The sequence below is a fragment of the Dendropsophus ebraccatus genome, chromosome 11, assembly GCF_027789765.1.
Source record: "Dendropsophus ebraccatus isolate aDenEbr1 chromosome 11, aDenEbr1.pat, whole genome shotgun sequence".
Lineage (NCBI taxonomy): Eukaryota > Metazoa > Chordata > Amphibia > Anura > Hylidae > Dendropsophus > Dendropsophus ebraccatus.
In genome coordinates this window covers 31616908-31641406 of record NC_091464.1, presented here as the reverse complement: position 1 = coordinate 31641406, position 24499 = coordinate 31616908, and the positions used below count along the sequence as shown (strand labels likewise).

General features: G+C 42.0%; 1 protein-coding gene across 1 annotated transcript in view; it reads right to left on the bottom strand.

Annotated features, from left to right (window-relative positions):
* Window positions 1–293: 293 nt before the first annotated feature.
* PUDP (pseudouridine 5'-phosphatase) overlaps window positions 294–24499 on the bottom strand; it is a 223879-nt gene continuing 199673 nt past the window's right edge. The window contains exon 4 of the mRNA XM_069945330.1: window positions 294–572. Within this exon, the coding sequence (XP_069801431.1) occupies window positions 396–572 (177 nt within the window). The 3' untranslated portion in view covers window positions 294–395. The remainder of the gene's footprint in view (window positions 573–24499) is intronic.

Below are 24499 nucleotides of genomic sequence, written 5' to 3'. Positions count from 1 at the left end.
TGTCTCGGCCAGAGATGTCAGCATAGAGCACTGTGTCAGACTGAAAATAAAACAACATTTCCTGCAGGACATATAGTAGTTAATAACTATGGGAAGACTTAAGATTTTTTAATAGTAGTAAATTACAAATCTATTGAACTTTCTGATACCAGTTGAAGAATTATAATTATAATATTATAATGTCAACCCTCAATAATTATGTGTGTGTGTGTGTATGTGTGTATATATATATATATATAGAGAGAGAGAGAGAGAGAGAGAGAGAGAGAGAGAGAGAGATCTAAAAAAAACAATGGCCTTGAGAAATTTTTATTTATCCTGTAAATGTTTGAATAATCAGTTTCATTTTTTATTGTTGACAAAAATCACGTTCCAACCAAATTGTATTGGCAGCTCTATTCATAAGGTGGCAAACCAAATAATTCTGGTTTAAACTGCTCCAACGAGTTAAGAACTAATGTTGCTTCCTTAGTAAGATCTCGATTCAGATTTTCATCAGGAACCATAACCACCTGCATGCCAGCTGCAAGTGCGGCTTTAACTCCATTCGGTGCATCTTCAAATACAAGGCACTAGAAAAAAAAAGGAAAAGAATAATATTAAGTATAACAGTACCCTTTAAAATAAATATTTTTTTATTCTTTATGTAGGATTTGTTAACCTTCCTTACCCAAAATAACTTTTGTTTCTTTCTGACCACTTTTCCCGCAAGACTATGTTAAACAGTTTTAACCTCCCTGTAGATAAACTATCATTGTGATTAACCCAGACAAATTTTCTATAAAATTATTTCTTGATAAAATATATTAGAAAGAATAGCTCCTAAAATGTTAAAATCAAATAATAATATTGTACATTTTTTTTAGATGCATTAAAACACCTCCGGAATGACACTGTTACATCAGGGGGAGCATGCCTGGGTGCACCCAACACCCCAAAATCGCAGTATAATGCCACTTTCCACAGTTGCGATCGCTTTACGAATGTTTACGGCAATGTTCACACATTTACTTCGTATTTCTTGCGCAGCGTTACATACATGATTCCAATGTGCGTCCGTAGAGCGTCATGTTATTCGTGCGTATCACGCATCATGCTGTACGAATGTTACTGGAACAGTATGTATGACATGCCTTTTACTAGGCTACTGCAACAATAGCTACACGTGCCTTTTACTAGGCTACTGGAACAATAGCTACACTTGCCTTTTACTAGGCTACTGGAACAATAGCTACACATGCCTTTTACTGGGCTACTAGAACAATAGGTATCACTTGCCTTTTACTGGGCTACTAGAACAATAGGTATCACGTGCCTTTTAGTGGACAACGGGCACAATAGGTATAATGTTTACGTGCCCTTAGTGGGCTAAACCAGGGTCACTATAAGTCACTTGTACACACGGGGTACTGGAATGAATGCTGATTGATGCTGCTGCTGCTGTTATATCATTTATGTCTGAGCACTGGGAAGTGCTTTGGATTCAAAGATGACTTTTTCGCTGGATCTTAGCCCTGAAAAGAACTTTTGGGTTCAGTAGTAAGCCTGCCTAACCAAAACGCTACTAAAACCTATCTCTCCCTGCTCCAAGATCTCTCCCTGGCTAGGCTGAAAGCGCATCTGCAGTCGAGAGGCGGAAGTCAATTACTAAATATTCGAGGTCATGTGGTTCAGCCAACCAATGAGGGTAGACGATGTTTTTGCGCTGCGTGCGTACTCCCAGGGTCCCTCATGGCCTCCCTGCATGGTGATTGGATTAAAAAAAAGTGCCAACTGCGATGGGAGGGCTTTCGAATGTTTCACGCATATTAGTCACACTACTCGATTGAATTTGAATCTTTCGAATACCGCAATATTCGATTGAATACCATTTTGATCGAATCGTGTTCGCTCATCTCTACTAACCATGGGTAAACTTTGCTGAAGGAAACATGCTGTGCATATGAAACCCTAGGCCTTATTCTTACATTCCATGCACATTCTGTATATACGGACAGTGTGCAACGGTACAAATTATCAGAACTACAGGCATCATGTATCATTATGAAACTGGGAGCTTCAAAACAATACGGCAAAGATATAAACTGTTTCAGAGCTCACAGCATTATAATGATACATGATGCTGGGAGTTCCGGTAATCCGTTCCATTGCATACCGTCCATAAAATACGTATATCTTGTTTTCATATTCTTCATCCATAAACCATTTTTCGAAGACAGTAGGACGGCTCCAGCCTAACAAGCCTATATAGTATACTGTAATTAAATTTAAGAAACCAAGTAATGACATCTACATTGCATTCCTTCTTAACCACAAACAAAGAAGTTTGTGGTCAAGTTGTACTGCTCAGTCTCCATGTCATGTTTCCTTAGACTTGTTCATGTTAACCAATCAGGTCGGGATATTTCTCCATTGTATATATACTTTTTTTTTTTTTTTTAGTAAAAGGAGAGAATTAACTAGTCGTAATATTTCAGTTATTTGATACTTCTATTTGGGCAATGGTCTTCAGTAATTGTCAAATTTCTATCTCCAAGCTACTGTAGCCTTTCTTAAAATTGTGTCATTATACTTATATTTAAGTGTCAGGTGTTTTCTTTCTTCACAATATGTGCCTCTGAATAGCTCTTTTAAAATGTGTTTAGCTAGAGGCAAACTGCCCATTGTGCTCACTTTGTGTTCATATTCATGCAAATGGTAACAGCCAAAATTGCTTGCTGCTCATGTACTTATCACAGCATTACTTCTGTAATGCAGTCCCACGAAAGTCGCCAGAATTCACATAATTTAAATTTCTGTAATCCCCAAATATAATGTAGTTATAACTTTTTTCTCCTTTAATGCAATATAGTCACAAAATATAACAAAAAAAGTTGTGTGAAAGTAACTAAATTCAACTAAACTAAATTTATGAAAGTTTATTTTTTTAAAAAAATTTACTCCCCGCAGCTTTCCGCCTTTCATACCAAAATCTTTCCTCCTCATTAAAGTAATCATTTAAGAAAAATAACATTTCTGGGAAAAGCTGATAATAAGGTCCACAAGATAATGTTTATAAGTGCTCCAAGGTGAAGGCTGTGTCAAGCTTTACAGATACATTATTTAATTGTTCCAAATTATCTAAAAGAAACATTGAGCAATTTTCAAACAGTCTTTCTGTTTTTGTAATCCACTCCTGGTTTTGGTTGCAATATGAGGACCACAATACTGACTGAAATATACGTAGTGTGAACCCAGCCTTAGGCTGGGTTCACACACAATATATTTCAGGAAGTATTTGGTCCTCATGTCAGGTCCTCATTGCAACCAAAACCAGGAGTGGATTGAACACAGAAAGGCTCTGTTCACAAAATGTTGAAATTGAGTGGATGGCCGCCATATAACGTTAAATAACTGCCATTATTTCAATATAACAGCCGTTGTTTTAAAATAACAGCAAATATTTGCCATTAAATGATGGCCATCCACTCAATTTTAACATTATGTGATCATAGCCTTTCTGTGTTTTCAATCCACTCCTGGTTTTGGTTGCAATGAGGACCTGACATGAGGACCAAATACTGCCTGAAATGTACTGTGTGTGAACCCAGCCTTATTGTACGTTTGTTATTTGTTCGTGAATGTTCAGCAAACACAAACCAAACCAATTGTGATCATTTTTTTTTACGTAAGTGTTCGAAATCCAAACTGAACATCGGGATGTTCGCTCATCACTACCCATGTGCCCTCACTGGAATCAATGCCAGCTCTGAGGCGGTGTACATTTAAACTACAATATCCCTTTGAATGCAGGTGTCAATAGTGATAAATGGCACTTGCAGGGGCCACACCTCTTTCATGCACAGCCATGCCCCACTTCCCAACCTCTTGGCGAGTGGTGTTAACACCAAGCAAAATGTTGCACATTAGTTTCTCCTCTTGGACTAAATTGAATGCACCAAAATTATCACTTTCTCAAAGTCAACTATTAGTTAGTTAAAACTGTGGCAGAATCTTGTCAGAATTCTAGGGAATTTTTGCAGTCACATCCTAGTTACATCCTTGTGTACCAAAACCAGAAGACATTCTGTCGAAGACCTAACCGTTTTGTAAGACACCAGACAGTATTATGGCACATTTGCAAAAGTAAATCTGCTCAATTGAAACAATTTTAAAAATGTCTGTGAAGGTGGACATGGCCTTGAATAAGCAGAAGGTTGGTTTTTACAGGACATACAAATGTTTCTGAATTAGCAGACAATGATTTGGGCTTTTTATGTGACAACTACTAGCTGCTCTATTAAGTGCAAAATGGTGTTATCCAGTGTCACAGTCTTCTTTCTTTCTGTTTGACAAATTATTCATTTCACTTCTATGGCTAGAATGTCATTGAAAGCCTTAGGGATCCTGTACTGCTTTATATGCTTTCTGTGAGTTGTATTTTCTGCAAGAACCTACCTGTTCCTTTAATTTCTACTTTAGAGAAGACATAGAAGACCCTGGTTTAGAAAAGTAGATAAAAATTCAGTGGTAAGGGACCATAAGAAAGTAGCCGGGCTTCTCACACTAATATACTAGTGCCTTGCCTTTTGTTGTTATTACATAAATAAATATACAACGAGTTACAAAATAAAAAGTTTATGTGACTCTTACTCACTGTGACAGATGCAGGCTGAGTTGAACATTTTGCAGCAGATATAAAAAGCAGAAAAATGAAAATATTTTTACTTATTGTAAAGGATCTTAAAGAGCGTCTAGAGCAGTTCTTAAAGGTCAGCTAAACTCACACACTGAAAGCATTCAAATTTAGGCTCTGATTGATTTTAATTAATATTGCTACATAGTGTTTTACTTAATGCAGAGCTTAAAAGGGCTGCATAGTACTTCTACCTTTGGTGTGCTGTGTAATAGAGCACTTCTTAGGGCCAGCATATGTTTAATGAGAAGTATATCACTTTCTCCAGGATTGCTTTTTAAATGCCTTAAAGGTGTCATTTTTAAGGCTTCCTGTTTGTCTGCTTAAAGGGAATCTGTCACTAGGTATTAGGACTAGGAATAAACGCTCAGGCTGGTTGCTGGGGGCGCGACGACGGCGTCCATAACAGCCGGACTGCTGTGCATGTTTTTCACTAACTCTGCTCTGCTACTCCTTGTTGAAGCAGTGGCCAGGGTGCTCTCCCCTGGCCGATCAGCATAGCTCTAGTAGGTTTTACTGATTGTTGATTGACAGCTGACACACCAGTCAGCTGTCAGTACCTGGGCAGGACCTGGAGTATCAGCCCCTTATCACGCCTGGGGGCTGGGACTACAGGTTGCATAAGTAACCTCCTCTGTCTTCCACCCCCTGCCTGTGAAAGTGCCTAGTTCGCTAGTGTATCTGGATCAAGTGTTTTCCCTGCTTTGTATTTCTGGTATCTTGACTTCTGGCTTCTGACTTATCGACTACCCCTTGGACACGTTTTGTACTGCACTGCTCGACTGTTACTGACCCGGATTACTGACCTTGCTCTCATTGTGTTTTGTCTGTCTTGTTTCATTTAGTGTTTCACTTTAGTAGATTAGGGACTGCCTTCCAGTTGTCCATTTGCCACCTAGGGCATCTGAGGCAAGCAGGTAGGGGCAGCGGGGCGGGTGCCAGCTTCAGGGCTCACCTGTCCTTGTGTCTCCCTGTCCCTATCCTAACATTTTCACAGGCCCATACCCTTGTCAGCGATCTCGACGGTTGACCATGTCTGTTGAGCCGTCAGTAGCTGATCGCTTATATATCACCATGTCTGTTGTGACCCGGATGGAAGGCATGGCTGGTGCCGTGGCGCAATTGTCACACCGATTCGATTCTCTAACCCTGTCGGCGACGCAGACGACCCCGACTCAGGCCCCTGTGACAGTTCCAGTACAGACTTCCCGGCCCAAAATGGTGATGTCAAATTGGTTTGATGGGAACTCCGACAAATTAAGGACATTGAGGGAGGCCTGTAAGTTATACTTTAGGTTCAATCCTTTCTCAGGGGATGCTGAGAGAGTTGCTATGATAGTGTCTCTCCTCCAAGGGGCACCCCAGGATTGGGCTCTGTCCCTTCCTCCTGAAGCCCCTGAATGGGGATCAGTCCAAAGTTTTTTTGGTCCTTAGGACAAATTTATGACGACCCCAATCGTGCCGCTCTAGCTGAGTCTCATCTGTTGTCCATTCAGAAAGGCCGCCGCACGGCAGAGGACTATTCTTCTGAATTTAGGCAGTGGAGTGCAGTTACTAGATGGCCTGATGCTCCCCTAAAGACTCTTTACCGCCAGGGACTGTCAGATGCTATTAAGGATACGATGGTTAGTCATCCCTCCCCTGACTCACTGAGTGACTTGATGACTCTTGCCATCTCCATAGAGAGACGCCTAAGAGAGAGACGGCGGGAGAAACAGGGGGTGACCACTACTTCTACACGTCAGAGTCAGTCAGCCAGACCTTCCCTGACCCCTCTTAGGGCTACGGAATCCCCGTCTCCTCAATTGGCAGGTGAAGAGCCAATGATGTTGGGATCTACCTCTGCCGCAGCCCGCAGGAAGCACCGCCTAGAGATGTCTCTGTGCCTCTACTGTGGGAAGCCTGGTCACTTCGTATGCAATTGTCCATCCAAACCGAAACTGCAGTCAGAAAACTCCAGTGCCTGAGTGACAGTCCGGAGGGTCACTAAGGCACCCAGGTACCTCCGAAAATATTTGATAAATTTTTCCTGCCTGTTACTTTGTATTCTAAGGTGATTGTCTTTTCCTGTCAAGCTACGGTTGATTCAGGCGCCGCCCTGAACTTTATGCGTACCTCTGTGGCATTGTCCCTGGGTTTAGAACTAGTTCCCCATTGTTTTCCTTTTTCAGTTGCAGGTGCTGACTCGGCCCCCCTAAGTGGTGGAAAAATTTGATTCCGGACCCCAGAAGTATCAATGAGGGTGGGATGTCTCCATTATGAGTTTATTTCCTTTTTTGTCATGGACAAGCTGGCCGCAGACATCATCCTGGGGTTACGATGGTTACCTCTACACAACCCGGTATTTGGAGAACCACCGAGTTAGTTAAGTGGGGTAATTCTTGTGGTTCCCACCTGTCTCAAGTAAACCCTATAGTGTGTACTGTCAGTAGTGCTTCTGATATACCTGAATACATTGCTGATTTCTCTGATGTGTTTAATGAGGCCATTGCTGACGCCTTGCCTCCTCACCGTCCGTATGACTGCGCCATCGATCTCGTGTCTGGGGCCAGGTTTCCTAAAGGCCGTATTTTTAACTTGTCCCCCCCAGAACGAGAGTCGATGAGTCAGTACATACAGGACAGTCTGAGAAAGGGTCACATTCGGCCTTCCGTGTCTCCTATGGGTGCTGGTTTTTTCTTTGTGGAGAAGAAAGATGGAGGCCTACGTCCTTGTATAGACTATAGAGAATTGAATAAGATCACCATTAAGGATCAACACCCACTTCCCTTGATCCCGGATCTCCTGAACCAGGTGGTAGGCGCCCGTTGGTTCTCCAAAATTGACCTTCGGGGTGCCTACAATTTGATCCGGATCAGGGAAGGTGATGAGTGGAAAACGGCGTTTAACACTCCCGAGGGGCATTTTGAGTATCTTGTGATGCCCTTTGGACTGAGTAATGCCCCCGCCATTTTCCAGAGGTTCGTTAATGACCTGTTCCGCGACTTGTTCGGCCAATTTGTCGTGATTTACCTAGACAACATCCTCATCTATTCCCCTGATTGGGAATCACATGTAAAACATGTCCGTGAGGTGCTGTCTAGACTAAGGAAGAATTCTCTTTGTGCCAAGCTCTCTAAGTGTCTATTTGGAGTCAAGGAGGTTGGATTCTTAGGGTACATTCTAACTCCAGAATTGGTACAAATGGACCCTAAAAAAGTGTCAGCGGTGTTAGAGTGGGCAAGGCCCACCACCTTAAAGGAGATTCAAAGATTTTTGGGTTACGCAATCTTCTATAGGAAGTTAATTCGTAACTTCTCGCTCATTGCGAAACCTCTAACAGAGTTAACAAAAAAAGGTGCGGATCAAACCTCCTGGTCTCCTGAGGCCGAACAGGCCTTTGTCCGGTTGAAGCATAGTTTTTTGTCTGCCCCTGTATTGGTGCACCCCAACTCGGAGCTACCATTTGTGGTAGAAGTGGATGCATCCAAGACAGGTGTTGGGGCTGTATTGTCCCAGGGTAAAGAGCCTTATACCAACCTAAGAGCCGTTGCATACTTCTCCAGGAAGAAATGAATTACGACATCGGTAATCGGGAGCTTTTGGCCATTAAATGGGCTTTTGAGGAATGGAGACACTTCCTGGAGGGAGCCAGACACCAGATTACGGTCCTTACAGACCACAAAAAATTTGCTGTATTTGGATAAGGCCAAAAGGTTAAATCCCAGACAAGCACGCTGGGCCCTGTTCTTCACCCGGTTCCATTTTGTTGTGACTTATCGTCCTGGGTCTAAAAATGTAAAGGCAGATGCCTTGTCCCGAAGCTTTGGGTTTTGTGAAGCACCTGAGGTGGAATCAGAAGGTATCCTGACCCCTGGTACAGTAATAGCTAGTATATCTGTGGATCTGAAAAATGCTATTTTGAAATCACAGGGGGATGCGCCGATAGATTCACCTTCTGACAAATTGTTTGTGCCGGTAAACCTCAGATGGGCAGTATTAAAGGAGGTTCACTCCTCGGTACTGGCAGGTCACCCAGGTATAGCAGGAACAGGTTACCTACTTACTCGCTCTTGTTGGTGGCCTTCTTGGTAGAGGGATGTTCGAGAGTATGTGAAGTCATGTGAGACCTGTGCCCGGGCTAAGACCCCTAGGTCTTTACCCGAGGGTCTACTTCAACCTCTCCCTTTGCCCAGTCGGCCATGGTCCCATATTTCCATGGATTTTGTCACAGATCTTCCTCCTTCCCAAGGGAAGTGATTTGGGCGATTGTGGACCGATTTACTAAGATGTGTCATCTTGTTGCACTTAAATTGGCTGGGTTCACACTATGTATATTTGAGGCTGTATTTGTGAGGCTGTATAGCAACCAAAACCAGGAGTGGATTGAAAACACAGAAAGGCTCTGTTCACATAATGTTGTAATTGAGTGGATGGCCATCATTTAATGGCAAATATTTGCTGTTATTTTAAAACAACGGCTGTGGTATTGAAATAATGGCCGTTATTTACTGTTATATGGCGGCCATCCACTCAATTTCACCATTGTGTGAACAGATCCTTTCTGGGTTTTCAATCCACTCCTGATTTTGGTTGCTATGAGGACCTGACATGAGGACCAAATACAGCCTCAAATATACATAGTGTGAACCCAGCCAAAAAGTTACCTAGCGTAAGAACAATGGCCGGTTTGCTTGTGCGGCATGTTCTTCCGTTGCATGTGATACCAATGAATATTGTCTCTGATAGGGGTGTCCAATTTGTGGCAAAATTTTGGAGGGCATTCTGCAACATGCTAGGAATATCGTTGTCCTTCTCATCGGCTTTTCACCCTGAGACTAACGGCCAGACTGAGCGCTTAAATAAATTATTAAAACAATACTTATGGTGTTATGTTTCTGAAAACCAAGATAAATGGTCAAAGTTCCTACCGATGGCAGAATTTGCTCTCCATAACCAAGTAAACACGTCAACACAACAATCCCCCTTCTACTGTAATTATGGTTACCATCCCCAGTTTTCTGCTATTCCCAATAATGAAACACAATTTTCATCTGTAGCTGAGTTGACCCAAAAACTGTGCACAGTTTGGGCAGAGAGTCTGGTGACTCTTCAAGATGCCCAGCAAAAACAAATAAAATACGCCAACCGTAAACGCCGTCCCGGCCCTGACTACTCCGTTGGTGATAAGGTTTGGTTGTCAACAAAAAATTTGCATCTCCGTGTTCCCTCTCACAAACTTGCTCCTCGTTTTATTGGTCCATTCCCCATCATCGAAGTCATAAACCCAGTGTCTTTCAAGTTACAGTTACCCCGATCTCTGTGTGTGCACCCTGTGTTCCATAAGAGTCTCCTTAAACAATATGTACCTCCTGTGGGTCCTTGTCCTCCACCTTCTCCAGTGGTAATTCAGAGGAAATTAGAGTTTGAGGTGGAACGGATTCTAGATTCTAGAAAAGCACGCAATTCCACACAGTATTTAGTACACTGGAAGGGCTATGGCCCGGAAGAGCGTACATGGGTAACTGCACAAGATCTCCATGCTTCTGATTTAATCAGAAAATTTCATCTGTCATACCCTGATAAGCCTGGAGGTCCTTGTGAGGGTCCGGAGGCCCCTCCTCAAGGGGGGGGGGGTTCTGTTAGGACTAGGAATAAACGCTCAGGCCGGTTGCTGGGGGCGTGACGACGGCGTCCATAGCAGCCGGACTGCTGTGCATGTTTTTCACTAACTCTGCTCTGCTACTCCTTGTTGAAGCAGTGGCCAGGGTGATCTCCCCTGGCCGATCAGCATAGCTGTAGTAGGTTTTACTGATTGTTGATTGACAGCTGACACACCAGTCAGCTGTCAGTACCTGGGCAGGACCTGGAGTATCAGCTCCTATCACGCCTGGGGGCTGGGATTACAGGTTGCATAAGTAACCTCCTCTGTCTTCCACCCCCTGCCTGTGAAAGTGCCTAGTTCGCTAGTGTATCTGGATCAAGTGTTTTCCCTGCTTTGTATTTCTGGTATCTTGACTTCTGGCTTCTGACTTCTGGTATCTTGACTTCTGGCTTCTGACTTATCGACTACCCCTTGGACACGTTTTGTACTGCACTGCTCGACCGTTACTGACCCGGATTCCTGACCTTGCTCTCATTGTGTTCTGTCTGTCTTGTTTCGTTTAGTGTTTCACTTTAGTAGATTAGGGACTGCCGTCCAGTTGTCCGTTTGCCACCTAGGGCATCTGAGGCAAGCAGGTAGGGGCAGCGGGGCGGGTGCCAGCTTCAGGGCTCACCTGTCCTTGTGTCTCCCTGTCCCTATCCTAACACTAGGTTTATGCAGCCTTAAATGAGGGCAGCATAAACCAGTGACAGAAATGCTGAACAGATCAGTGTTTTACTTACATCATTTTGTTCAGCTGTTCTCCTAATATGCAGAAGAATAGGATTATTGCCACACCCCTTCCCCTGCCCTCCAGCTGCTGACTGACAGTTTACTGCCTATACACAGCATAGATAGATAACTGCCAATCAGCAGCTGGTGGGTGGAGTTTTCAGCTTCTCATGAATATCCAGGACTACTAGGCTTATGAACATAATGAAGAGGACTACTTATTGTCCATGTTATTCAGGAGGATATCTTTGAATCAGCAGCACAGAACAATGTAAGTGATACATCATTCTGTTCAGCTTCTCTGTCACTGGTTTATGCTATTCTGAGATAGGACACCATGAACCTGCTGACAGAGTCTCTCTAATGCACAGTTTCAAATTGACTTAAATTGTAATAATAATTAGAAATAAATTTCAAAGATATATTTTAACAGAAATTGTGTTTGTTTGTTTGTTTTCAATAATAGCAAATACATTATTTTTCACAATAGCAAAATTGTTATTTTACAGTCCTTTCAAATGTTGGCAATTGTGTCAAAGTCACCAATGGAACCATTTACCTCTTTCAAAATTGCAGACTTTAATGTTGCAGACGTAAATTCTGTGCTCATGTCATCATTATCTTAAAATACTTTAGTGTGCGTGAATGTGTACATTCATGTTGAATCTATCTGAGAAAGTGGCAATAAGTTACCAATGTGGAGTAGCATACAGTAGTGTCACTACTAGGATGAAAGACTATGTTTACTCCTACCACATAGTGATGGGCAGATGCATGGATATTCAGGTTTGATCGCTTCGTTTAATCACAAGGAGAAAAAAAAAGTTTAACAACCCAGACCTTTACCCGAACCTTTGCATGGACCTAAACTCCATTGAAGTCAATGGGGACCTGAACTTGGGGTCACAAAAATGGCTCTAAAATGGGTACAGAAAGGGGTAGAAGGCTGTAAAGTGTAGCTTAACAACAGGTCTAGCTTATTCAGATTAAGGCTGGGTTCACACTACGTATATTTCAGTCAGTATTGTAGTCCTCATATTGCAACCAAAACCAGGAGTGGATTGAAAACACAGAAAGGCTCTGTTCACACAATGTTGAAATTGAGTGGATGGCCGCCATTTAATGGCAAATATTTGCTGTTATTTTAAAACAACGGCTGTTATATTGAAATAATGGCAGTTATTTACTGTTATATGGCGGCCATCCACTCAATTTCAACATTGTGTGAACAGATCCTTTCTGTGTTTTTAATCCACTCCTGGTTTTGGTTGCAATATGAGGACCACAATACTGACTAAAATATATGTAGTGTGAACCCAGCCTTAATGTAAAATTTATAAATGTTATAGAATTTTCCAGCAGTTACTGTTAATTTTGAATTTATTTTAAAAAATAATTTTGAAATTAAATTACAAGGTTGGTGGGACAATGACTACCTGGACGTTCACATGTCTACATGTAGAAATAGCACTTTCACGTAACCTACAATAAGAGATGAATATACTTGTAAAACCAGAATAAAGAAAACTAAAAAAATGGCTTAACAACTTACAACATTATGGCTAGATGTGAACCTTTACTATTTTTAGCTATAGTCAGCATAGCTTTAGTTACAGCCCCAGAAGTTCATCAATTGAACAGTTTGTGAACAAAGGGGAATGGAAACAAATCTATGTTGTGGCTCTTTTTGTGCATTAGACTCCTAGTGCTTGTTAAACTCTATTAACTTCCTTTATGAGAAGAAAACAGTCTTTTCTTTCCCAGAATTACACAGCATGGCAAAATCCTGTGATGTCTATTTCCTATTGACAGTGGTGTCTGTGTCCATCAATCTGTCTGGTTCTTTTCAAAACTAACAATTGCAAAAACCTCACCAGTCTTTTATCCTTTTGCAAGTTAATAAACCATCCGTCCTTTAATAAATTCTTTCCATTGAGGTAAGCAACACATTTCTCTGATGTTACTTCCTATTTTAACTAGCTTCCTGCTCGATCAAAACACCATTTATTTTCAGGTCTACTGCAACCTACTTTCATGATATAGAAATTTTTAAAGCTTTTTTTTTTTTTTTGGTCACGCATTGGCCATTTACTAATGGGTTTTAGTTAAACAATGCCGCAAATAAATGGCTTAAATACGAGATTTCAATGGCAAATACCACTTCAACCCTAAAGTGAAAATGTCATCTAAAGCTGTATTATTATAGCTTTACAGACCTCCATAAAAGAATGTTCTTCAAATCCTCAAAGTTCTAATTGACTTTGGTGATGTCACTGTTATAGCTGTACAAGAGTCAATAATTATTACAGATAGCATTGTGCACTGTGAATTAACTGTAAAAAAAAATAATAAAAGAAGAAAATGTTATTTTCTAATTACAAACTGACCTAGAAAAATTAGATATAATTATTATTTTTTTTTTAATGTAGCAATATCCTTTGGTAATTTGAAAATACATTGGTCTATTATTCAGGAAGAAGGCCTTTCATAAACTAAAAGTCATAATGGAATTGAACAAACACCTTGAGGGTGTGACTTATATTATTATATTCTGTGAGTCTAAAAGGAGTGTAATGATTTAGGTGTAATTATGAGCAGACTAAACGAGAACATGCAATGTCAATCTGTTACATCTATAGACAAGGGGATAGTGTTGTATATTAAAAGCAAAGCATTATTTTAAGAGATGAGTGAATCGATCTCATAAACGAAGCGCTTTGTTCGATCTGTGTTCCGGTCATGAAGTCGGCTGGCCTTTCAGCGCTGCTCCGCTCCCTGCAACTCCTCCCAGGATGCTGGGAAAAAGCTGGATCCAATCCTGGGAAACTTCTCCCATTTTCCCAGGATTGGATTCAGCTTTTCCCCGGCACCCAGAGTAAAGCGGCAGGGAGAGGAGCGGTGTTGAAAGGCCAGCGGCTTGATGAGCTTCGCTTTGCTTAGATGACCAATTTGCTCATCTTTAATTATTTTGCTACTGTTTTTTGGGTTTAAAGAACCAATACTTTCAAATAAACTTTGAAATCTGCATGTTATTGTTATACTAAACCTTTAAAGTGTTGACAAAGGTGATTTTTGAGCATTTGTCCACTGTTATTGAGCTCTGGAAAGTACCCTTACTGCACATCTGCTTGTCTGCAGTACTTACCTTGGACTTCCTTTCCCCTCCTTAGTTAATGACAGTAGAGCCCCTACTTACAGGCCCTAATCTTCTCTGACATTCTTGCATGACTCTAACATAAAGGAGAAATGATGTTCACAGTTACTGCTGAAGAAGAGCACACTATTTGGACTAAACCGTTTATTTACTGTACTGCCGGGAACTGATTTACTGTTCTTGCACACTGTACTTGTGCACAGTGTAGACTCTTTGTAGAAGGCTGACAGGCTCAGAGTGCATGTACCTAGAATTAATTGAACTTTTTAGACCCTCCACCCACTTCCTGTGTTCTGGATTAGGGCCCTATAACACGACCTGATATGGGAGACCAGCTAAAGAAAACAGTGAAGGCTGCTGGTTAGAGTGCTAAATACAGTGGAGTCCTAGGTGAATTGGCTCCTGGGAAATACAATATGCAAAAAAAGAGTCATTGGAGCTTTATTTATGAGGCTTGAAAGAGTCCCTGAGATCAGTGATTTGTTTACCATACAGCTTTACTAGGCATTGCTCCCACCTAGCCAGAATCCTACACCACGCTGATGAGGCGTAACTAGCTGGAACAGCTGTCTGTGGATGGATACCTGCCTTTGATTTTCCCTTGTTATGTTCTTAGACTTTTTAATTGAGCAGGATATTGACTAAGAGAACCACTTAAATTGGTGGGTTAGGTGGTCTCCTTCCTGGAGCCACCCCATGACTGGGTCCTTCCCTAGAGGGATAACTGGCTAGTTTTGTGTTTTGAGACTCTTAAATGGGGCTAAACTGACTCTTTTTTGCATATGGCCTGATATTAAGGAGCAAGCAGACGCCAACTCCTCAGGTTAGCGGTCAACTGCTCCTCGCTCTCCGCTCGCTGTCTTAGCTGACACTGTTGTGTTACATGGAGTAATGGCCAGCAGACTGTCACTATCATGATCGTGATTTTGGAACATGCTAAAAGACAGCGATCGGCCGGCATCAAATGTCAAACCCATTGAAATAAATTACGGACAAAAAGAGAAAGGAGCTGCTGCACCTCACACCTATGGCTGACATTAATGCCTCTCGGCTACATTTAAAATCCAACATCAGGATGTTGGTATATAATTTGATTAAACCATATTGCCTCATGTACCATGTGCAGGTCCCCTGGTTCACATGAGTCCCTACACTAACTCAACACTGTGTCAGTCAGTGACCGTCAACCCCGCAAAGTGAGTGCAAGCAGGGAAGGGAGGCCATAGAATGGCCCTGCAACCCCAATGTCACAGGATCAAACCCCAAGGGCCCTGCGAAATCCAGCAGGCACCGCCAGCGAAGAAAGGGGACACCAAGCAACACAAGTGTGAACAAGGTCTAACTACGCACCATTGCTCCTGCAGGTAGAATGGGAAGAATAGGAGATACTTGCCATGTGTCTTACAAGGAGGAGTGCTAGCCATGGCTGCGATGTGCAGCCATTTCTGTCTCTCCAGGCTTAGCCATTGAAATAAATGCTTGTTTCTTGGAAACCTAAATTCGACTACTTAGAGATCACCAAGTCCACAATGACACCTCAGACATTGATGCAAACACCTCTGGAATGCAACTAGGACATCAGGGGAAGCATGCCTGGGTGCATCTAACACGCCAAAGTCGCAGTATTACACCACTATCACAGCCTCTCAACAATACACTCCCAACACAACATAATCCCTATTTAACCCCAAGTCGACCAAGGACAAACCGGTACGGCCTGGAAATCTGTTCCTAAGCGACCCTGGGCGTACTGGTAAGTCATTTCCTTACTGTAAACTGCACAGAAGTGTACAAAAGTTTTAAAATTCCCTCTTTTTTTTCATTTCACTCCATAAGTAATATATTTTTTTTAGGTCCATCATACATTTTATGGTGAACTGAAAGGCATCATTACAAAGTACAAACATGGTGAGGGTCCTCCATTGGCTTTCCCACTAATAAAGCACCATGGTACTTTACTAAGGGTACGTTCAGACTTATCGGATCCGCAGCGTATTTTCTGCTGCGGATCCGCAGCAGATTCGCAGCAGATTTCATTTAAATAACTGAACACAGCATCAAATCTGCACCATTAAATCTGCTGCGGATCCTGGAAGTTTAAACGCACCCTTAGGCTGGGTTCACACTACGTATATTTCAGTCAGTATAGTGGTCCTCATATTGCAACCAAAACCAGGAGTGGATTAAAAACACAGTAAGGTTCTGTTCACACAATGTTGAAATTGAGTGGATGGCCGCCATATAACAGTAAATAACTGCCATTATTTCAATATAACAGCCGTTGTTTTAAAATAACAGCAAATATTTGCCATTAAATGGCGGCCATCCACTCAATTTCAACATTGTGTGAACCGATCCTTTCTGTGTTTTTAATCCACTCCTGGTTTTGGTTGCAATATGAGGACCACAATACTGACTGAAATATACGTAGTGTGAACCCAGCCTAAGGCTATGTTCACACTGTGACATATACGCGGTAAACTCCGGCCGGGGATTTACACTGCTTGCGGCCGGCTACGTACGGACCACGAACTTACGCCCGTAGTCTACTTACGCTTCCCGAGCGGCCTACGTAGCGATCTGACAGCGGTCTTTTACTTGGAAATCTTCGCCTTGCCCCGGACACCCCACAGAACCTTTTGGATCAGCACAAAAAGCTTGAAAAATAAAGAAATCACCACTACGTACGGGACCGCATACGTACGGCATTTTCGTCCTCAAACAATGGTCTGGTTCATTTTTTTACGGCGCCGCGTACGATCCGGGCGTAAGTTCTTACGTAGTGTGAACTGTGCAGCCATAGATCGTATACTTTCCATTGTACGCAAACTACGTAAATCTCCGGCCGCTTATTCTCAGAACGCGCTACGTCCGGAGACTTACGTAGTGTGAACATAGCCTAAAAGTGCTTAGTGCTGACAGGAGTAGTTATCAACTAAGGTCTTACTAGGCAGATGCTAACTGGTTAGACATTAATTGCATATCCATATGGTGTTAGTTAGCAGCTACATTAGAATAGGTAAACTACTTGGATATTATATATATATATATATATATATATATATATATATATATATATATAATTTTTTTTTTAGTTTTTGCACAAAAATATTTTGTTTTTACACAACAACATATAAAGGGCATATACAGTTCAATGAACAATGATCCCACACGACCTCTTGCATGATATTGCCAGACAAAATATATATGTCAGTGTCTTGTCCTATCCTGTGTACATTATACTTGGAACTCTTTAGTGTGTTCTCATTTTATAGATCAGTGTATAAAATATAGTAGTTATAGAATAAAGAAAAGTGACGGGGAGGGACAGAGAGACAAATTATTTGTGCTTAGGACTTATGGCTGAATGCTTGTAACACTGCCACTAATAAACTGTATAAAGAAATTAAGTTATGCTTGGATGCAGCACAATGAAATTCAACATGCATTTTAGCAGAACATATTTTTTTCCTAGACGTTAATCACAGTATTTTTAAAAGAAAGGCTGCTATGTCAAGATATTTAAAACATATCTATAGGAAAATGACAAGGGTAAGAAAAAGAAGTCTGTCATTTTTATGCTTTGCATTGAATGCACACATCAGTGTTAGATGCCACTGCTGTGACATGTTTCAAAGAGCAAAATTGTTTTTACCATTGCCTTACGACAAACTTGACACTGGCATTCAAGCAGGCCTCTCAGGGGGCAGCTAAAGTCTATTTTCTCAGGAGGTTTAGCTGATTTATAAGAATATAGCACTGAAAAGCTGATTTTGCTGTTGTAACGTTGAAAGAACACTTTTGGAAGACCAAAGGATAAAAATAGGGAAAAAAATTATTAAAGAACAGTCTAACAAAAATTGTAAAACTGAGGGAAAAAAACAATAAAAAAAACAGATCTACAAAATCGGAGATGTATAATTTTATATGTTTTCTTAAAGCTTACTGTCAGGCATGAAATAGGGAGAGACACAGACAATGGACCCTAAGCTCAGCCCCGCCCACTGTCCCTGCCTTCTTACTGCTATCTGCCCTAGGCGGCAAAGGGGAACTGGGTGGCGGTCCCTGGCTTGAATATGTGAACCAAAAACTAAGACAAGATGTACAAAACACAATAAAGAGTAGTCAGCAATCCGGGTCACAGCTATCGGGCAGAAAAAGTACAGAAACAGAAATTAATGACAAAGTCAAAAGTCAGAAGGTACTGTAATGTCAGGGCGGGCAGCAACCTGGAATAGTAAGGGCCCACTCATTCCTGCTACGTCTTTGAATCGGAGGACTCGGGTGTCTATGCTCTCTTCTCAAAGAATTGACATGTCGCATGAGTCCTTTGATTCAAAGACATAACAGGAGGGATTCGGCACAGAGTCCACAGAAGGGGGTTCCCGGCAGAATCTCCATGCCGAATCGGTAGTGTGAACTGGCCCTAATGGTACAAGATAAAGGTCAGATAACAAGGAACAACTGCAAAGGCAAGGGGAAGCAGGTGTGAGACTAATCTCAATAACTGGCAAGAAAATACAGGCTGGGGGTGTGACATAAGAAGCTAGGGGTCTGGTCCAGAATGTCATTGGACCATCTCCCTAATCTTCAACCACAGACACCTGACAACAAAACACATCCACTGGCAGAAAGACCTAACAGTCACAGAAAGAACAAAAACAAAATTAACTGGGAAGTTGCCAGACAGAACCTAACAGGTGAAGTCGGGTGTGTCCATGAAACATTAAAGTGAACACACAGAATAAACCAGTGTTCAGACTAATACAAAACAAAAATACACAAAGCACAAAGTAAAATCAAAAACCCAATCATGGTTGTGCTCTGTGACCTGTTATCCCGCAGATGCCCCTTAATAACCCCTTAAACGCTGCAATCTATAGCGATCGTGGCGTTTAAGGTACTCAGTGACAGGACAAGCTCCTGTCACTAAGTGATCGGGGCCCCCACAGTAATGTTTTGCACAACAGAGCTGGCTTTGGGCTAATTTTTTGCGGGAAGATGTGTAGTTTTTATTGATACCAAGTATTACGTATATGTGACGTTTTGATCTCTTTAATGACATATTTTCAGAAGTGGATTGATAAAATACAGCTATTCTGTCAATTGTGTGTTGTGCAATATAATTAATAATATAGTTTTATAGATTGGATCGTTACGGACGAGGCGATACCAAACATACAGTATATAGGTTTTATGTTTTTTAGGTGGTTTTATGTATTGTTTTATTATGTATAGGGAATTTGATGCATTTTTATTATTGGGGGGACTGGGGGGGATTTATGTGTGTGTGTTTGGTGCAAACTTTTTTTTTCTCACTTTTACACTTGTACATGACTGTAAACTAGTGTATACTAAGCAGTGATCTTTTGATCACTGTTACAATACACTGCACTACTACTGTAGTGCAGTGTATTGCCTATATCAGCAACGAGCTGACAGGCAATCTACACAGCCATACCTCTCGTATGGCTGTGTAAAGGCTTAACCCTGACAATCCCGGGGGGGGGGGGGGAGCTTCAGAAGGCCCCCGGGATTGCCATGGCAATGATCGGAGACCCGGACCTCGCCACAGGACTTCCGATCAGGTGAGTATAGGACCGCACCTGACCCGAACCTGTTACATGTCGCTGTCATGACTTGACAGCAGCATATAACAGGTTAAAACTACCCAGAGCTGACAGCTGATCTCCTGCGAGCGTCGGTACCGTTTATTCTGTCCCCACTGTAAAAAAGCTGACGGGGACAGACTAAAGCCCAGTAGTGACCGCCGTAAAAAAGTGGTCACTAAAGGGTTAAAGCATTATTATTCACTATTCACAAAAATTATATGTCACATAGAAATATTAAAAGTTTTGACCAGCCAGTGTCAGACCCCCACAATGTCTTTATAGAGTCGGAAAAAGCACACAAATGAGAGCTTCTTTTCTTGACTCCCTGATCTGAGTTGGACTGCATAGACTTACAATAGAACCTGACTTCTGCAACGAGACAGGGAGGGCAGCGAACCAGAGAGTGCAGAGCTCAGCCATACGTTTTCTCCCAGGTCTATCTAGCGATCAGTGTGATTCTGAACGACCAGACCCTAACCAATCAAAATGTTTGCCATCTCAGTCTCAAATGTTTTTTGGACTCACAGTGAAGCTTTAAAGGAGAAGTCTGGCGAAAATTTCTATTAAAGTATTGTATTGCCTCCCAAAAGCTATACAAGTCACCAATATACACTTATTACAGGAAATGCTCATAAAGTGCTTTTTTCCCTGCACTTACTACTGCATCAAGGCCTCACTTCCTGGATAAAATGGTGATGTCACGACCCGACTCCCAGAGCTGTGCGGGCTGTGGCTGCTGGAGAGGATGATGGCAGAGGGATGCTCAGTGTCCCTCCAGTGCCCTGTGTCCCTCAGTGTCCCTCTGCCATCATCCTCTCCAGCAGCCACAGCCCGCACAGCTCTGGAAGTCGGTTCGTGACATCACCATGTTATCCAGGAAGTGACATTACCATGTTATCCAGGAAGTGAAGCCTTAATGCAGTAGTAAGTGCAGGGAAAAAAACACTTTATAAGCATTTCCTGCAATAAGTGTATATTGGTAATTTGTTTAACTTTTGGGGGCAATACAGAACTTTAATTAAAATTTTCACTGAACTTCTCCTTTAACACATATCCATTAATTTATGTTGCTTTTCTCTTGTTTCCTCTTATAGAGTACCTAAAAGAACTTTTGACATGCCATCAGGCATGTTCAAAAGTAATGGTCACTGCAGGTCTCACAGGAGATATCGCTGGGGAGAGAGTGACATACACCCCAGCTGTTAGTTATCCCTACAGTTTAGCCTCATAGACTATAATGAGGCTTAAAACATCAGAATTAGAGAGCAGGGAGTGGATTTCACTCTCTGCCTGGCTATATCTACTGATTACAGCAAGTCTCAGCAGTGAGGCCCACTGCCATCAATAACATTTGACATGTCTGATGACATGCCAAAAGTAATTTTTAATGACACTGACTCTAAAACTATTTTGTAAAAGACTAAAAATATAAAGTAATATAAGGATAATTACCATATCATTTAGATTTTTATTTTCTAAATGAAGAAAACCTGGGCTTTGGCTATGTATAGCTGCGTTTTTTTTATGTTGCCACAAACCATGTAACAGCTAATATTACAATTATGTTAATTGGGATGTGCACAATCTATTACTACGAAGTGACATATTTGCCTTTTAATAAATGTTGAAATCTTTTAACTCTACAAAATATCACTGATAAGGAGCAGGCAAAATGCTGAAATCAATCACTGAAAGACCATGATTTGCATGCCAATGTAACTGGGTAAACATATGCAGTGATATGTATTAATGAGGATAGCAATGAAAAGGTTGAAAGGCTTCTGTAGCCTATTATATTATTCTGATTTACTGCTCATGACATACAGAGGGTTGAGCCTTGTAGTTTTAATGTAATTGTATTTTTATTAACAAAATCAAATAAAGTTAAAAACTATAACAAACAGATGATGTCATCACATGAGAACATGAAATATTTTGTTGCATGTTTATATCAAAAACATATTTGAATGTTGTTCTGATATTAGAGAAAGATGGGTCAGGCACTTACAACTACCTGACACTATTGTTCTCAGAGAACTAAGCCACCACCAGAGGAGTGTAAGGGTATGTGCACACTGAGGAAAACACGTGGTGGACCTCACTCCCGCTTCACTCTCCACCTGTGCCAGAGACTCCATTCGGGCGGACGGAGTCTATGGCAAAGGCGGAGATGTGGGTGGCCACGAGTGGGGACAAGCTGCACAATCCACGACGGGTGATCCACCCGGGTTCCATAGTATACGCTTCACTCTCCAATCAGCCAGGGTAAACTTTCAGTTGAAAGGAGTGATCAGGAGTGATAGTTTCTGCACAGCTAGTAAAGGTGTGTGACTACTTTAAAGGGGTTGTCTGATGAGCAGAAGACAGCTAAAGCCTTCTATGCTGAAAATCCCCCTCTTCTCCTTTCCAAGACTTGGGGGTCGGGGGAGGAGCTAAGTTACGATCGTCACATGCAAGTGAAACACACTCAAAAACAATTTTCAATAGCTGCATAGTGCCTAAGAAATATCGTAGATTCTGTGCAGCTATTTGACATTGTGTGTGGGCAAAATTTCGCTTGCATGCAATGATCACAACTTAGCCCCACCCACCTTATGTTTTGGAAGGCTTACTGTCAGGTACAAACTGGAGGACACAAGACAGTTGAGACCCTAGCACTAACACCTGCCCTGCTGACCCTGCCTGGTTACCGCAACTGCCATAAATGGCAGCGGATAACTGGGCGACAGTCCTTAGACTGAACAGGTGTAAACACAATAAATAAAGGTCAGGAAACATGCTCGATAAAAGACAATCGGTGCGGTACAAAGTCATAAGTCAAAGGGAAAGTCGAGAACAGAATCAGGAAACAAGGAATTCAATCATGGTAAACTTTAGGCCTAGTGACACTCAGGTACTAAGGCTCTATTACAGGCAAGGAGGATGATGAGGGGAGTAGTCTTATGGAGGCTGGAGTCCCAGCCCCAGAACCTGATTGGGACAGAGACTTCAGTCCACTAGCCCCTAAACAGAGCTGACTGACTAACTTTAATAATATACACCTTAGCCATTTGGCTGGGGGCAGTGAAGCAATAACCAGGGATGCCGTTTACGTGCCCCTAAAAGCCAGCTGGTCATCGGGGACGCAGCAATCACAAGCTAACAACCGGCTGGGATGCCGTCAGTGCTTGCAGAGAGCCGGCCTCACGCTCCTGCAGTGCATGGAGCACCACACGCCGCCCGGCTCCAGACACTTCCTAGAAATTGGACCTATGAAAGTAAGCACCGGCAAGCGGAAAGCTTCAGCTGCCTTCTGCTTACTGGACAACCCTTTGTAGACTGGGCTCTAACTGACAGTTAAAGAGGTACTCCAGGGGGGGGCACTTTTTTGTTGGGACCGGGGAGGAGATGGCTGAGGCAAAAGACGTCCACTCACCTCCCCGGTTCCAGCGGCGGGTACCGCATTGCGGCGCTCCGGTGCCCGGTTCCCAGCCGCTTCCGGGTGTCTGACGGTGGCCCGAGACGTGACATCTCAGGTCCTCTCAGCCACTCAGGGAAGGAGGATCTGTTTCAAGTCCGCTTAGATCCCACCTATGTCACTGAGTGACTGAGCGGACCTGAGACGTCATGTCTCGGGCCCACGTCAGACACCTGGAAGCGGCCGGGAACCGGGCACCGGAGCGCCGCGATGCGGGACCCGCCTTTGGAACCGGGAAGGTGAGTGGACGTCTTTTCCCAGCAAAAAAGTGCCCCCCGCTGGAGTACCCCTTTAATCTCTGGAGGTGAAGGGGTAGAGAGGCCAGACCCATGATGATCAGCTGACCACTGAGCAAGCTTTTATTTAAGAAGTTGCATTTATGAAACTATATACATCTACATTTTTTCTCCTAAATTTGCAGTAAATTTCAAACTTACCGAGTCTGAAAGTTTTTCCCTTTTAGAAATATCCTTACAGCATGTTCTTTCAAAGCAGTAGACACACATTTACCATCATTTTTTAAAATATTTATAATCAGTATCATTTTATTGTAGATGGAATTGCATTTTTAAAAATCTAAAGCTGAGTACATATTTTTTAAGTTTTTTTTTTATCTTATTGATTTTAGTTCTGCAATAACATTTGCAATGACATTTACTTTTATATATTCAAACATTACCAAAATAGACAAAAATACCAATTCACAGCTTGATATTTTTTTTAGAAATCTCCTGACTAAGAGGGTGTTTGGATCATGATAGTTATCTAGGTTAAAGTGACTGTCACCTCTAATCCACCCTCCTCAAAACCCTAACTAAAGTCATCTGTAGGTCGGATAAAAGATGCTGATAGGATAAAGGATGCTAATTAATGACTTTTTAAAAGTGCAAAGAATTCCCAATTAGGCAATTTATTTTTTTTACCAAAAATAATAAAGTTCTCTATCGTCAGAGGAAACAGGAGGCCAGGAAGCATTGATTATTCATGATGAAGAAGGAGGAGGAAGGGTTGAGGTGTGCTAGTGTGGCATAACTCCCCTTTGACTCTTCATTACAGTACAGTACTGTGCATAATCCACTTAACGGAAAATTACCAAAAGGTACCATGCTCACTGGGGGACTGCCAACTGCCCACACACCAGGTAGGGCCCAATTGACAGATTCCCTTCAACCATTCTAGAATGTTTTCTTTTTGTTATGATACCCCATAGCAATTGGGCCCCAATAGTCAGTTCTTAGTTAGCAAG